This window comes from Boleophthalmus pectinirostris, unplaced genomic scaffold, assembly GCF_026225935.1.
Source record: "Boleophthalmus pectinirostris isolate CB_2022bp ecotype Guang Dong unplaced genomic scaffold, ASM2622593v1 HiC_scaffold_1, whole genome shotgun sequence".
Lineage (NCBI taxonomy): Eukaryota > Metazoa > Chordata > Actinopteri > Gobiiformes > Gobiidae > Boleophthalmus > Boleophthalmus pectinirostris.
The window spans coordinates 27,219,701-27,234,287 of NW_026570970.1; the positions used below are offsets into that span (position 1 = coordinate 27,219,701).

The 14,587-nt window shown below is 36.5% G+C and overlaps 1 protein-coding gene across 1 annotated transcript in view; it reads right to left on the minus strand.

Moving 5' to 3' along the window:
- lrp1bb (low density lipoprotein receptor-related protein 1Bb) overlaps nucleotides 1-14,587 on the minus strand; it is a 378,766-nt gene that overhangs the window by 212,641 nt on the left and 151,538 nt on the right. Inside the window, exons 17-20 of the mRNA XM_055149901.1 lie at nucleotides 11,734-11,847; nucleotides 6,105-6,185; nucleotides 5,848-6,018; nucleotides 2,532-2,714 (exon numbers count right to left, since the gene is read on the minus strand). Coding sequence (XP_055005876.1) covers nucleotides 2,532-2,714; nucleotides 5,848-6,018; nucleotides 6,105-6,185; nucleotides 11,734-11,847 — 549 coding nt within the window. The remainder of the gene's footprint in view (nucleotides 1-2,531; nucleotides 2,715-5,847; nucleotides 6,019-6,104; nucleotides 6,186-11,733; nucleotides 11,848-14,587) is intronic.

Here is a 14,587-nt window from a genome sequence, read left to right on the forward strand (position 1 = left end):
CATTTGTTCCTGGAAGAGTTCACTTTCACTTTGGCTTTGACTGTGAATAATAATGACACAAACTGCTAAAGTCGTTTTCAAAAAGAGGAAGTTTGTCATTTGGTGCTGACAGAAAATGTACAGTATGAGCCATCTGATGTGAGGGAGAATGCAAACAGAAACTTAATCCGTTTATAAACAAGCCTGTATGTCACAAATCTATATTGCTTAATGGATTTAAGCAACAAATTTTCAGCAGCCTGTGATAAATATCAGTGTTCATGGTCCTGTTTAGGTGTTTGATTTTCAACAAAAAGGTGAGAGTGACTTACTGAAACTGTAGACCAATGCTAAGATAGCCTGTGACTGTAATATAAATGCAAAGAGACTAGTTTAAAGCGCGCAAATCAGTTCACCTGTTACAGTTCCAACAAAAGATTGAAGTTATAACAAAGCTGAGATTAAAGTCTCACTTGAGTGACAGACAGAGCAGTGCCTATAGTTAGCATCACCCTCCTGAGAATGTTGATAACATCAGCTGCAAAGAATCAATTGGCAGTTACTCTAAAAGTCACATTCAAATTCACTTCACTTCAGTTGCCATGGCGTCTGATGGTTGGATGTTTTTGCAACAATCGAACTAAAAATGCATAATTTAAACATCTGTCCGGGGAGTACAAATGAATAACAGCCCGCAGGCCAACTCCGACGCTTCCACAGAATGTTTATTAATGTGCAATGTCCCTGACAAATAAACCATAAATTAAATTAAATTGGGCTCACTATTCTTTTATTGCCGTCTTGTTGTTTTTGCGCTCTGGCATGAGGGAAAACTACTACATATTTGTACATTATTTTGTTCAAATTTTGCAGGAAAGCAGTAAGCTCAGACATTCTAGACAGGAGGCAATGTTTTTTATGTTGAGACACAAAACTCTTCCATCCATCTATATTTTCTCTACTGGGTTAAGAATATTTAAATGTGGTAACACAGAGCTATTAATTAATTAGTATCTTCAGGCCATACTTAGATAATCTTTCAAATCAGTTTGATGGAGTTGTGATCCAAAATATGTCGGGTAAACAAATTATTTCTGAACTTTTAATTTTGTCGTTAAATTAACAGTTCAGAGTGATGAAGCAAGGACAGAGAAGCAGTGATCTATTTCGAAATATTAAAATCCAGACATTTTTATCTAATTAAATATGCAAATGTTGTTGCTCAGGCTCATGCTGATATACACTGTAAAAAGAGTCTCAGGCAAATGATGCAAGACTTACAGTGAAATAAGCACAACACATTTCATAACTTTGTCTTTTACTTTTTACAGAAGTTGACTCAGTAATTATGTATTCTATCTTATCTTTATGAGTATGTACTGATACTGTGCACTGACAATTCAAGAAAAAATACTGTAGAAAATGGATTTAAACAGCACATTTTCAGGAGCCTGTGATCAGTTTAAGAGTGCATGGTCCTGTTTAACTGAATGGTACTGTGAAAACTGAAAAACAGTTGGCTAATCCTAGCTAATATTACAGTGACTGTCATGTTATTTGAGAGGAACTTGTTGAACAGCACATATCAGCTGACCTGTTGTAGTTTCAATTAGGTCAGTTGTTTTTGGTCAGACTGTGTTAAAACAAATCTCATATTAAGTCTTACTAGCATAAGAGAGCTTCAGACAGATCAGCACTTCCAGTTAGCTTTAGACCCTCAGGGTAGAGCCCTGACCCTAACCAGACCTAAACCAGAACTAAACCAGAACTAAACCAGGTCTAAAACAGGACTAAACTCAGGACTAAAACCAGGACCAAAACAGGACTAAAACATCATTTAGCCAGGACTTAACCATGCTGCAGCCTCACTGTTTGGGACAATTTCTTTCTGCTTCTCCATGTTTGATAGAGCTTAAGAAAGTGAACCCCCCAACTTGCGGAAATATTCGCAGATGCGAGCGGGATTGAAAATTACAATTCCTTGTGGAAGCGGGACTGAAAATTCTGTCCCATGCAGAACTTTAGCTCAGGAAACGTTAGTGATATCAGCTGCAAAGTATCATTATCCTATAGATAAGCGTACAACTATAGGTGACAGCCACGTACTGTCATATGCCTGTACTATAAGCAATACAGCGTTACAAATATCAGCTTTGGAGAATTCATAGCAAGGATACTCAAGATACCACCATACAATATCTTTGCTGAATCTAAAGAAATATAACATAACGCTGAAGGCACTGTACTGGGAACCAACCACTCTGCCAACATATGCCATATTAAGTCAATATATTAATACTATATCCATCTATATAGCTTTTTAAAGTGCTCCAGGGTGCCAAAGCGCTTACTTAAATGTGGCTACCATTCTTCTCACCACCAATCAACAATTCCTCTTACACTTACACAGGCATAGAGGATGCAGTGTCTTGCCAAAGGACATAAAGGACAATGACAACAGTGGATTTCAACCATCAGCTTTCACTTTAAAGGAAAACCAAGTAGAATGCATTTTTCTTCTCATATCTTGACCATTGTACTGCATTTCTTACCTGTGTCTTTGCAGGTGAACTTGGCTTTGGGGTCACACATCCTCTTCGTCCCCTCGCAGTCCTTCTCGTCCCCTCCGTCCTCACAGTCCTTGTCCCCGTCACACCTCCAGCGCTCCGGGATACACGTCCCATCAGTAACACAGAAGAACTCCTCCTCACTGCACTCGATCAAAGATGGCAGCACTGGAAAACAACACATGAGTTAGACATTTCATAGGTTTTAACTTCCTGTTTAAAGGTGACATTTTGAGGACATTTCACTATTCAAAAGATAGATTTTCTATTTAAAATATTAATGCTATGGAAAAGGTGCTTATTTTTCATTACTCTGAAACCCATGGATTACCACTCCAAATAATGTATAATTGTAGTTAATTTTGCAGTGCAGGTAATAGAGAGCAGGTAGCCTAATAGCTTTTTCTTGATCCAACTATTATTGTTCTCTCTTTAACCAATGGTGGCATGAATATTTTTAAACAAGTTCAGATAGTTTGCTTCTTAATAAACCCATTACATCTGCAGTATTTAAAGGTGCAGTGTGTATCTTTTCTGGTGGAGGGTCTGTCACCTGCTTGTTTCATTGGATATGTCATTGCTCTGCCTAGAATGTTCCAAAGTAGAACATTAAACAGCTCTACCTTACGTTTATTCAATTACAGGTGGTTTTACTGCTCAAAAATACCTCGACAGATCTGATATGTAACTTGGTCTGGTGTGGTTTTCATGAAGGAAGGTTTAATGCCATACTGTGAAACATTCCAGACAAAGCAATAACATCTCCATGGAGAAAAGCATTTGATGGACCCTCCACCAGAAAAAGTGTTAGAAGCTCATATATTAAATTTGCAGTAGTGGGATGCCATTGGTTCATTTGAGAGAAATGGTATTGTTTTATAATCTCTCATCTCTACCTTTGTATGTTTCCTGACTTTTCAGTCTCATAAGTCGCTAACTAATGCACCATTACCAGATGTTTTACCTTATGTGTTATATGTAAATTATTCATCATTCAATTCAAATTAAGCTCTCACCCATGTCCTTATTAACACTCCATACACAATTTTGTGAGCCTTTTCTACACCTATGATATCATTCAGATTTATTAAACCTCAGAGATGGGTAGAATACTGTTACTTACAAATAATATTGCTCAAGTAGAAGTACAAAGCAGTTGTCCAAATTTACTCAAGCAAAATTAAAAGCAGTTGGTGAAACTAACAAGTAATTGTACAGAAATAAAGTTTGATTGATTATTTTAAGTTAATCTAGTCTAAACATAAAAAAAAACCAAAAAACACTAAAAAACATTAAATAATAGGGATGTAACAAGAACCAAAACATTGTGATACTGTATCATCAAAAGTCTCACAATGATACTGTGGGTCGTCACAATATAATGAATTACAAGTCTCTTTGCTTAAATGCATTTTTTTATAGTTGCAATAGCTAATAAACATCAGGAACTACATATCCCATGATTCATCTCAGCGCAGACAACATGAAGAAATACATTTTTACTTGAATTCTTGGGATTATGACAGTAATAATTCACACCAAAATCTTGTCAGGGTATTTTAAAAGCAAAAAAAGCATCCTATTTACATTTATACCAGCCTCTCCAAAATATCGCAATAAATATCGTAATGTGAGATGCATATTGTGATAATGTCGTAATGAGAGATTTGGATATCGTTACATCCCTATTAAACAATATACACATTTTGGTAATTTTCAAAGATTAGGCAACAAAAAAAACCAAACAAACAAACTCTAAACCAGTACAAAAAACAAATCAATTAATTCTGTCAATATAAAGCTTGTGTGACCTGGAAACTTACTACTAGTATTAAGTGTAACCAAAACTAGTACTGTTACATTGTAAAATATAAGTAGGAGTAGTAAAAGTATAATGTCTGAGCAGTACAATATTATAAACTCAAGTAAATGTACCCAAGCACTGCACATCTCTAACTGCAATGTAAAAATATGGTAACAGCTGAGCCCCTTCTTAGAGCCATGATCCCCTGAGGAGTGGGAAGAGGCAGCGGACACAGGGGAGAGGGAGGTCCTGGAGTTTCTATTGGGTCTCTGTTTGATGAATAGTCCAGTCGTCTCAGTGACAGGCCAGTCAGCTGTAAGGTTCCTTTAAAGCTAGCGTGAGCGTTCTACAGTAATTAGATTAAGTGATTTGTGCTAAAATCTACCCACTACTGCGCCCAGATAAGATTAGTTACACCTGACTGTGAAAAGTTATTTGACTCAAGCTGATTAATTATTAAACCCAGTAATTACAGGGCCAAAATGTGTTCCCTAATTTCACTTGCAAATTAATTAATTACAACCTAATGAAAAATAATGTTAAGATGCAATGTTTAAATAAGTAATAATATTTAAAGAAAACTCCCATTGAAGGTGTAATAAATGTACTGCAGATGGCTTTATGTCCGACATGACAAACAGCCCGGAGTGCACTATACCAAAGGGACAGTGTACTTCATTAGTATTTGATTTCAGCTGCGGTTCTAAAACTGTGGCACTGGTCCCAAAAGTGGCACATATGCTGTTAAAGTGTTACAAGAAATCTCTGTGATATATGAGTTGAGAAAATACATTTAGCAATTTTAGCAATATTTTCTTGACAATAATGTATTAACATTTTTGCATTCCCTGTTTTTTATTTTATTTAATGTTTTTTTTTTTTTTTTGCAGGATTTTTATTATTATTTCTTTCTTTATTTATGTATATATTTGTTTATTTATTTAAATCAATGTAATATCCAATTTTGTTCTCAAAACTAGTAACTCACTTGCTTCAGGGAAATGCTTTTTGCTCCATACTGTGTCCAAGTAAATGAGTGAGGAGTGTTGCAAAACATTTTCTTCCCTCCTCTGTAGGGTGGGTGATATGCCAGAAAATGTATAACGATTTTCTTGAATCATGATAAAATCATTTTGCACTACAGCTCCATGCAAAAGTTGGTATCTTTACAGTGCCCTAAAGATGTAACTAAAGTCCGTTTCATTTGAAAGCATTGCCATTGGTTAAATCCACCTGTGACTCACACAGAGCATTGCTTAGGCTCACCAATCTGAGGTGTGCTTGGTAAAAAGTGTCTCTGAGCATAGGGTTGCATTTACAAGAAAATTTGTGACTTACGATACGTCATTTTCATAAAAATACATAGAGATTTGATTTTTATCACCATATTGCCCTGCCCACATCATTGTTCATTGTTTGGGTACGGGCGCTTTAATCCCAGAGTTTAAACCGTATTTGAGACAGAGTTTGGTTGTAGAAGTAAAGATATGTCCTTACGTGCAGATCCCCCTCTGCAGGCGGCCCCCTCGTCGCTGAAGTCCCCACAGTCGTTGTCCCCATCACAGGCCCAGTGGTCCGGGATGCAGCGCCCACTGTTGCACTGGAACTGGTTATTGGAGCAGGACTGGACACATCCGGCCTCATCACTGTTATCTCCACAGTCATTCTCTGGAGTAACACACACATTTAAGAAATATAAGCTACAGTAACAATTAAATAAGTATTGGGAATTTGAGTATTCAAAAAGTGCTCACCAGCATCACAGTGCCATTGGATATTGATGCAGCGTCCATTAGAACAGCTGAACTGAGTGAGAGGATCACACGTGGGATAGGCTAGAAAACAAAGTTGTGTGTTATTATTACATTGGTAACTGATACATATCTGTATTTATTCAGTTCTCTTTTTTATCTTTTAGACCATTATTTACAAAACATTTCATATTGTGAATTTACATTGAACTTTGTAAGGTGAAACAAGTTGAATGATTCAATTTAAGCTTTGCCAGAACAGTGAAGACTGAAGCTTCAAGTTAAGTGCAAGTTAAAACCACTTTCATAAATTTATCTCATTCATAAACCAAAAATATGAGAGATTATATTGTCATTGGTTAAAATTTTGTAGTTTTAGAACATATTTGTATTTCTCATAAGTTCTCTATTGATGTGCTTTTGTTAGAGGCATTTTGAGCACTTTTCATTATTTTAAATTGATAATTGCTATGGCAGCGGTCCTGATTTTTCATACAATCACAATGTCACTTTTAGTTTGAAACATTTTTGGAAAGCACCTAGAAACGGAACTGAATTATAGCTAATATTCAAAATATATTTCTGTAGCATCATGTCAACATTGTTAAAGAAATCATAAGCAACAAAAATAAAATAAAATAATTCAGCAAAGGTCAGAAAGAAGAAACATCTCTAGTCTTTCATGCCTATGCCTTGCTACTTTCTCTCACCTCTGAACACATTTCTTATTCATTACAAACAGTACTGGTGCTTCTACTTTCTAGTCTGTTGTCAGAGTTGGGTCAGAAAGTGCACTGACACTATACAGTCAATTCAATTCGACATAGCCACATTATTTGGGGCTATATACTGTACTGTATTTAAACTTGACAATGGCGACAAAGGAAAACAAATTACCACCTGCGCAGTCAGCCAATATCTGATGCAGCCAATAACGCTTCAGTCAGGCCGACTTCATGAGCTAAACTGGTCTATTTTAAAGCATCAATATTCCCTATCAGAGTCACTGTCAGAGACGAATACAGATGGTTTCAGCCGATACTGTGTCAAGATCGTGTGCTGACGGATATCACTCTCATTTCAGGTTATATATAAAGTGCTACATGTGGAAGTTTTATTGAAGAGCATGTAACCTCGCAATATTGGTGATAATTATGTACAATCATGCTGTATGCAGAACTTTACTTTTGCCACAGCTATAGGAAAAAAAAAAATAAAATCAAAAATCATTTTTTAACTTTCAAGATTTTACAAGCTATATATTTTTTTTATGTTTTTATTTTAATGTGCAATATGTGACTGTTCAAGTGGAGGGTCCGTCTACTACTTGACCATCTAGCATTTATATCACTACTGCTGTGTTAATTGCTCAAAAGCAAATAGAAAAACATTCACTGTATTGTACTGTGAGAGTGAGTATACAGTAATAGTCTAGGAGGATTAATACAATACTGTAAAACATTGTTCAAGCTCCACTGCAACAGCAAAGTTAATGCATTTTAAATACAAAAACAATACCTAAAATGCTAATCCTAAAGAAAAAAAAATCATTAAAACAAGCAATGTGTGTGTTTTTAGCATCACTAGTACTAGTACTGTTACTCAGGCTTTCACTTTGTTCAGGTTTAGAACTGGCTCATGTCCACCGTCTTGTAAATCACAGCCTGCATTCACACTTGTCCTGGTCTGGTCCTGGTCTAGTTCCATGTTTAGTTCCATGTTTAGTTCCAGACCAGATCACTTATGTGACTGGATTATAACCTACCACAATAATGCTCAACCAATGGGTGCAGTGTGGTGTTTCGTGGTGAGTGGAGCTGCTCATGTGCGTGTGTCCCGGCCGCTTCCGTACAAACAGGCAGAGGAGTGTAAGCACTGATTAAAGTTCATGCTCGGCTTCATTCAATCATAATCACGTCGCACAGCAGAAACACAGCCTCCTCTGGCTCTGTCCTGTCGTGTGCACCTCCTCACATGACTCCTAATACATACAACAGTTTCAGTGACCTGAAGGACAGATGTTTTCAGTTTTAGCTTGGATTTGTGCAGTTTTATTTAGTTAGTTGGACATGTTGTTGGAACTTACTTTGGGGGAGATTTTTCATCTTTTATTTTAAATCAAAATAATTTGCCTGTACACCAAGAATTGGTGAATTGACATATTAGCTGATTCAAAGGTCTGCCGTGTAAATCTGCTGGTGGTGGGTACACCATCTGCTTGTTTCCATTAAAATTTTATTGCTTTGCCTGTAATGTTCCACAGAAGCCTATTAAACTTATTTTCATGGAGGCAAGCAGGAGGTGACATCAGGCCAAGTTACAGGCCAGATCTGTGGAGAGGCCATCCTACTCACTGCAAGAATGCATGTTTTTCATTGCACTTTCATGCAATAAAAAACACACATTAGGAAATAGATACACAATTAAAGTGTAAAAAAAATCTGATTTTATTAACTTTAAACAGAGGGTATTAATTTTTGCCATCCCCTGTGTGACTGTGGCACTTCACTTAGCCTTCTGTGGAGCTACTGTGGGTTTTCTAACACCTGAGGCTCTGTGGTGGTCGTCTCAGAGACTGATGCTAATTTGAATTTTGTTTGTCAGTAGTTTAGCAGTTGTTCAGACTCCTCACTCTGAGCTGTGATTATTTATGGATGCCTGTGTTTCATTTATAGCCGGGTCTACTGTTTACTTGAAACCGTCATTATTTATGCATGTTACTCCTTCATATTTAATGGACGTTAAACTTCCCGTCCTGGCTTCGCTCTGACAGCTCCACGTAACATTTTGAGGGAAATATGGCGGCTACATTTACAATACGTCTTTCCTGACACAGCCACAGGTATTCCAGGCAGCAGATGCCCAACAAATCAATTTAGATGTAGACTTGCATTTCATGGTGTAGTCAATAAATCTTCAGGCAGCTCCAGGAACGGATTTTGAAAATATATAAAGAGCTCCAAATCGGAAATGAGAAAGATATCAGTCAGATGTCACCCATGACATTGTATCAGCTCTAAGTATCTGCTATATATACCTACTGTAGCTGTTATGGATCGAAGTACAGCAATGGGTAGACCAAAGCAGCACTCTCATAAATATGGAGTACTTTTTAAAAAAATAATGTAAAAATCACTTTCTCTGTGAGTAGGGTCTCCTCTCCATAGACCATTCTAGATAATCTCCCCTGCTTGTCTTCATGGAGATTGAGAAGTTTAAGCATATTGTGGAACATTTTGAGACAAGCAGGCAGAAAACCCAGAAAAGTTACATAGTGTGACCTGTTTCCCCAAAGTATTTTTAAAGACCTGAACACATAAGACAAGAGAGTTTACTGTACTGCACTGATTTAATGCAATTAGTGACTAAGGAAACTTTCCAAACACTTCTTCTTCTTTTTTTTTTTTGTGTACTATAATACTCCCAAACATATAAACGCCTCCAAAATGCTCCTTTCCCTTCAATAAAAATGCTAAACACAACTTCAAAGGCTGTAGCCATCACAGCAGGCCATATATTTTTCTCATTTATGTTTTCCAAGACTAATCCTCAAAACTGACAATGCCTTTCTCTCACAGAAGCTGACACATTGTATAATACCACTGGGGCCAGAGCAGGAAAGAGCCAGTCTGCAGTTTATTTGGCAGCACTCCTCTGCGCGTCATACCACCGCCATTAAAAGCATGTCTAGTTTCTGACCCAAAGAACACAACATCAATCATTCATACCCTAAGCCTGGTTTAGTGCAATCAAGTAAAACATGCAAAAAGACTTCAATATGAGTGGACTAGACAGGCTGCTAGAGAAGTGAGTTATTATTGGATGTTTTCAGTTAAAATGTAATGGGGCAAGTGAATTGGCTCAACTGAGATTCTCAATAATTTGATAGTCTCAAATACCATCCCGGGGTGGGTGATATTGACAAAAATGAATGATATTGTTATGTGTTTGGACTATCTCAATTATAACACTCAGATAATATTATGGCAATCTATCAGAAATCTGCTAAAATGTGCCTAAAAAGTGTCTTGGTTCAGGTTCAAATTAGAGCGTATTTTGGGTCTTTTTTTTATTATAGACCATATTCATTTTTTTTTTCTCCCTACACTATTCATCTTTCAGTATATCTACCAACTTAAGTACCGTCTCATAAAATGTTGGCTTGACAAAACAGTAAAATCGAAATACAAAAATGACTCGCCAAAATTGCAAAATGCGTCGTCATTCCAAAGGGAAAACTAGAACAATTTACCATATGCTAATGTTTCTACTGCCCATTGCCTGATTATAACAGAAAAAAATAAACAAACAAAAAAAGAAAAATAGCAAGACTCTACTCACATAGGAGTCATGCCAAAACAATCTTGCTCTTATATAATGTTAACTTCCTGATGTTTAACGCTACTGCAATGAAAATAAATAGTTGCATCTATTGTCGCCATGGTTTTTAGCCAGATCAATTATGTCATTATAATGTAATTGATAAGTCAAATTTTTTATCTTCAAAACAGTATAATCAAATATAAATGTAGAGTCATTGTCTAAGAAAGGTTAGCACATTTTTAACAATCTTCAGTGTTTCTTTTTCAAGCCAGTGGAGTTGTAGTTGTGTGAATCATTTTAATATTCATTTGATACTTGACAAGAATAGGAAATTAGGCGATGTTCTTGCTGCAGTCTGTTGGTGGTACAGCTCGGTGCAAACTTCCCAAACACAAGTCCAAACTGTAGAACCGCAGGGGGCGATGTAAAGACGAAACTTCTACTGGCATTTTAATTCATGCACAACAAGGATTTACCAATTAGTAGTGATATCTAGCCAGGCTGTGGAACTGCATTAGCTAGTTGCCAGATGGGGGACTGTCAAGAAATACTAAATTGGACATCTCAGGACTAAAGACAGTTTCGCTGAGGTCTTTATTTTCTCAAAATATTAGAAATTCTTTACTTTTGTTTTGGGGGGTCTTCGTAGCAAATAGTTGGCAAGCATCTAACTCTCAAAGCAACTCGCTGTATGTTTTGTTTTTTCTTTTAGGCCTCCGGTTTCCTGGCAGCTCTAATTTCAGCATCTTTGCATCCATATATTTATAATCCTGTCCAACCATGTCAATCTGGTCTCTGACTTTATCTACAAAATATCTAACATCTGCTACCACTGCATGGATTTTTTCATAATCACAGATAACTTTTGAGTTGTTTTTTAGTTTAAAACAGAAATAATGGCTAGATTTTCAGTTCACACCTTGGGGTAGTTCAACTGATTTAATAACAGATACTCCTTCCTGTAAAGTACTAGTGTGTGTTTCAATGTAGTTATCTCCTCCCTTGAGAGAGATATTTAAAGTGATGAATTTTAGAAACCCATAAGAAATGAAACAGCTACTTAAATGAGTGGCAAAATGTATTCACTCTTAAAACCTACAGAGCCACTTGACAACAGTACAGCACAACAGACCTAATTTCTGTCAAAAAGAAATATAATCTGTTTATAATCTATAATATTATTTGCAGCTTTGATATCTGTTGATTATTTACGTCACACTATGAAATGGTTCTAAAACTGTTTACACTTGGCCCACGAGCCTTTGACGCGTGAATGACAAGCAGAGAAAAACATTGATAGATGACTCACCACATGCTAGCTCGTCTGACGTATCTCCACAGTCATCCTCGCGGTCACAGCTCCAGGCCCGGGGTATGCATCGGCCATTTTGGCATGAGAACTGGTCGGCTTGACAGGGCTGAGCTGAATGAAAGGAAAAACAACCAAGGAGGCCACTTAATTCAATCACGCGCATGTAAGTCAATGCTGGATGTGCACAACAAGCCTAATGATCTCTACATCACTGAAATGTCAATGTCGGCCCGGCAAAAACTATCACTCAACCGGAGTACAGCAGGGTCTAAGGGGGCCAAGGGAGCGCATGGTAAACGGGCGAGAAATTATGTGGCTTTTACAAGCTACAAATAACACCAGAGTGAGATGAAACAGTTTGTGTAAATGTATGGGCACTGGCATGAATTTAAATGAAAAGACTGTAGCTTTCTGGGGTGTAAAGTCAACTGCATGATTCCACGAAAACAAAAAGTTAGAACCATACTGGGGAAGATTCTCCATGGACAGCTGGATGGATATATGCATCTTATGCCATAGTGTGGATTATTATAGCTGAAGGAACGGCACAGGAGTGTACCTTCTTCCAGGCCAAATAAGAGTCAGGTTTGTGGAGATGCAAGCCCACTCAGAACAAGGATGCATTTTTTCAGTTGTTAAATTGTTTTTCTAGTCAAAAAGTTACATAATATAGCTTTAAACAAATAGGTATGGCTACACAGTGAATACTCTTTATGCCCTGCAGGCTGAAGGAATTTAAACTGTTAAAAAAAAAAAAAAAACTTAAATAAATAAAACTAAATTAAATTGTTTTTTTTTTTTTTTTGTTTTTTTTTTGTTTTAATGTCCATATCACACTTAAACATGTAATGTTTTTATACCACAATTAGTTAGTTAGTTTTTCTACGTAAAATCTTGTTAAAATCTACTCAAATGACGCACTTTGAAAATAGACTAATACAATAACTTAAAGCAGGTGTGTCAAACTCATTTTGGTCCGGGGGCCGTATCCAACCTACTTTGATCCCAAAGGGGCCGGATCAGAAAACTCATGGCATATAAACCCCAAAAATAACAATAACTTCAAATATTTGTGCAGAGAAACGCAAATCTATTACAGAAATCTTTTTTAATTGATGAACTCTTTCTTATTATAATATTATAATATTATGAACAATCTGAAACTTTAAGAAAAATTCAATTTCAACACAATGTTTTAACATGAACGTGTATGCAAATATGAATAAGTCAATTTTTTGGAAAATCCTGCACTCGGCTCCACTTTTCTCATTTTGGACATTTTGTTGATGAGGGTGTCACAGTCAACAGTCAAAACGATCGTCCTTTAAGAGCGTTTGGAAAGAGACAAGTCTTAATTTGTGCTGCTCTGGTGGGAGGAGCCACGTACAGAGACGCTGGAGACGCTGCTATGCTAAGCACCGCAGAAAATTACCAATATTTTAATAGAAAATATAATTAAAATATTTTAGTAGAAAATCACCCTAGGGCCACATTAAAGGTCTTGGGGGGCCGGATCTGGCCCCCGGGCCTTATGTTTGACACCTGTGACTTAAAGTGTTCCATTACCGAACAAAACCAGTTCTTTAAATACTTCTACTAATTCATTCCTTATCTTGGACTACACTTGAGCACTATTTTTCATTTTAACAAAGCCAGCATTTAACGGAATTATACAAGGTTGTATCATCAGGCTAAATTTTTACACATACTCTGAAATACTAATTAATGGCAATAAAACTATATTGTGTTACAGTCTAATTTGAAAGTTAATTGTGAGAAGCACAGTTTGGTAACAGATTTTGTGGCAGCATTGCAGCAATTAAGTAGTTACATTTTAATATTCACTGGCTGTGCTCCTCTACAGAAAACATACTCCTAAACTTAAACAAAGGAACATAGATACATACGGTAGATCATAAGTGGTAGTGACGTGTGCATAACCCGTACTCACACTGAAACGCTTTGATAGTGAAATCCGCTCACACACGCCGAGACTGACTGAAGAGAGGCATCACACCCATTCATGTCTTCAGACGGATATAGCCTCAAGTCAAATGTATGAAAGACGACTTAACATGTGGAGATGGCAGTGTGGTCGCATACTAAACATGCATTAGGGCTGCTAGATTAATGCAAAAAACATCATCACAGTCGTAAAGGTTATCACCATGAAAACGACTGCTTCTAGTGTTAAAATGAAGTATAATACAATGTGGGCTTAATATTTTGAATTAGTAATGTTTTGTGAGGCTTTTGTTTAAAAAGATGTAGATAAAAAATAGATTAGGAGGTTTTGAGGGGCAGAATGAGAGTATCCTTAATTGTATTTTCCAACAATATTTTTGTAATTGAATAGAGTAGTACTTGAAATTGCAATGACAAATTTGATTAATTGCAGAGCCATGACATGCATCCAATGATTTCTCATGACAGCTATATCAATCAATAATGGGGTATTGATTATTAACAAACAATGTGTTATGCAGAGGTGATTGAATGTCTTATATACTCTATTGTAAAAACTGATTTTGAATGTGGTTTATTTCATAGTCAACCATATAGAGCAATGCTGTGTGTTGACACACTGCTTGTTATAAATCTAGGTAAAATTTGCAATCCTGCTGTCCAAAATCAAATTACAACTTTATATTAAAAAAGAGGGTTTGCAATTCATTCTACTCAAACTATCTTAATGACATGATGATGTGTATTCACTGATGTAACCAGTGTTTGTTTTTGTGATAGGTAATGCTTTTTGTCTACTTAAGTTGCACATATGCATTCAATCTATCCACTTCCGAACGTTGTCAGGTAACAAATAAATAATCAGATAAGTTGAGATAAGGTGTGA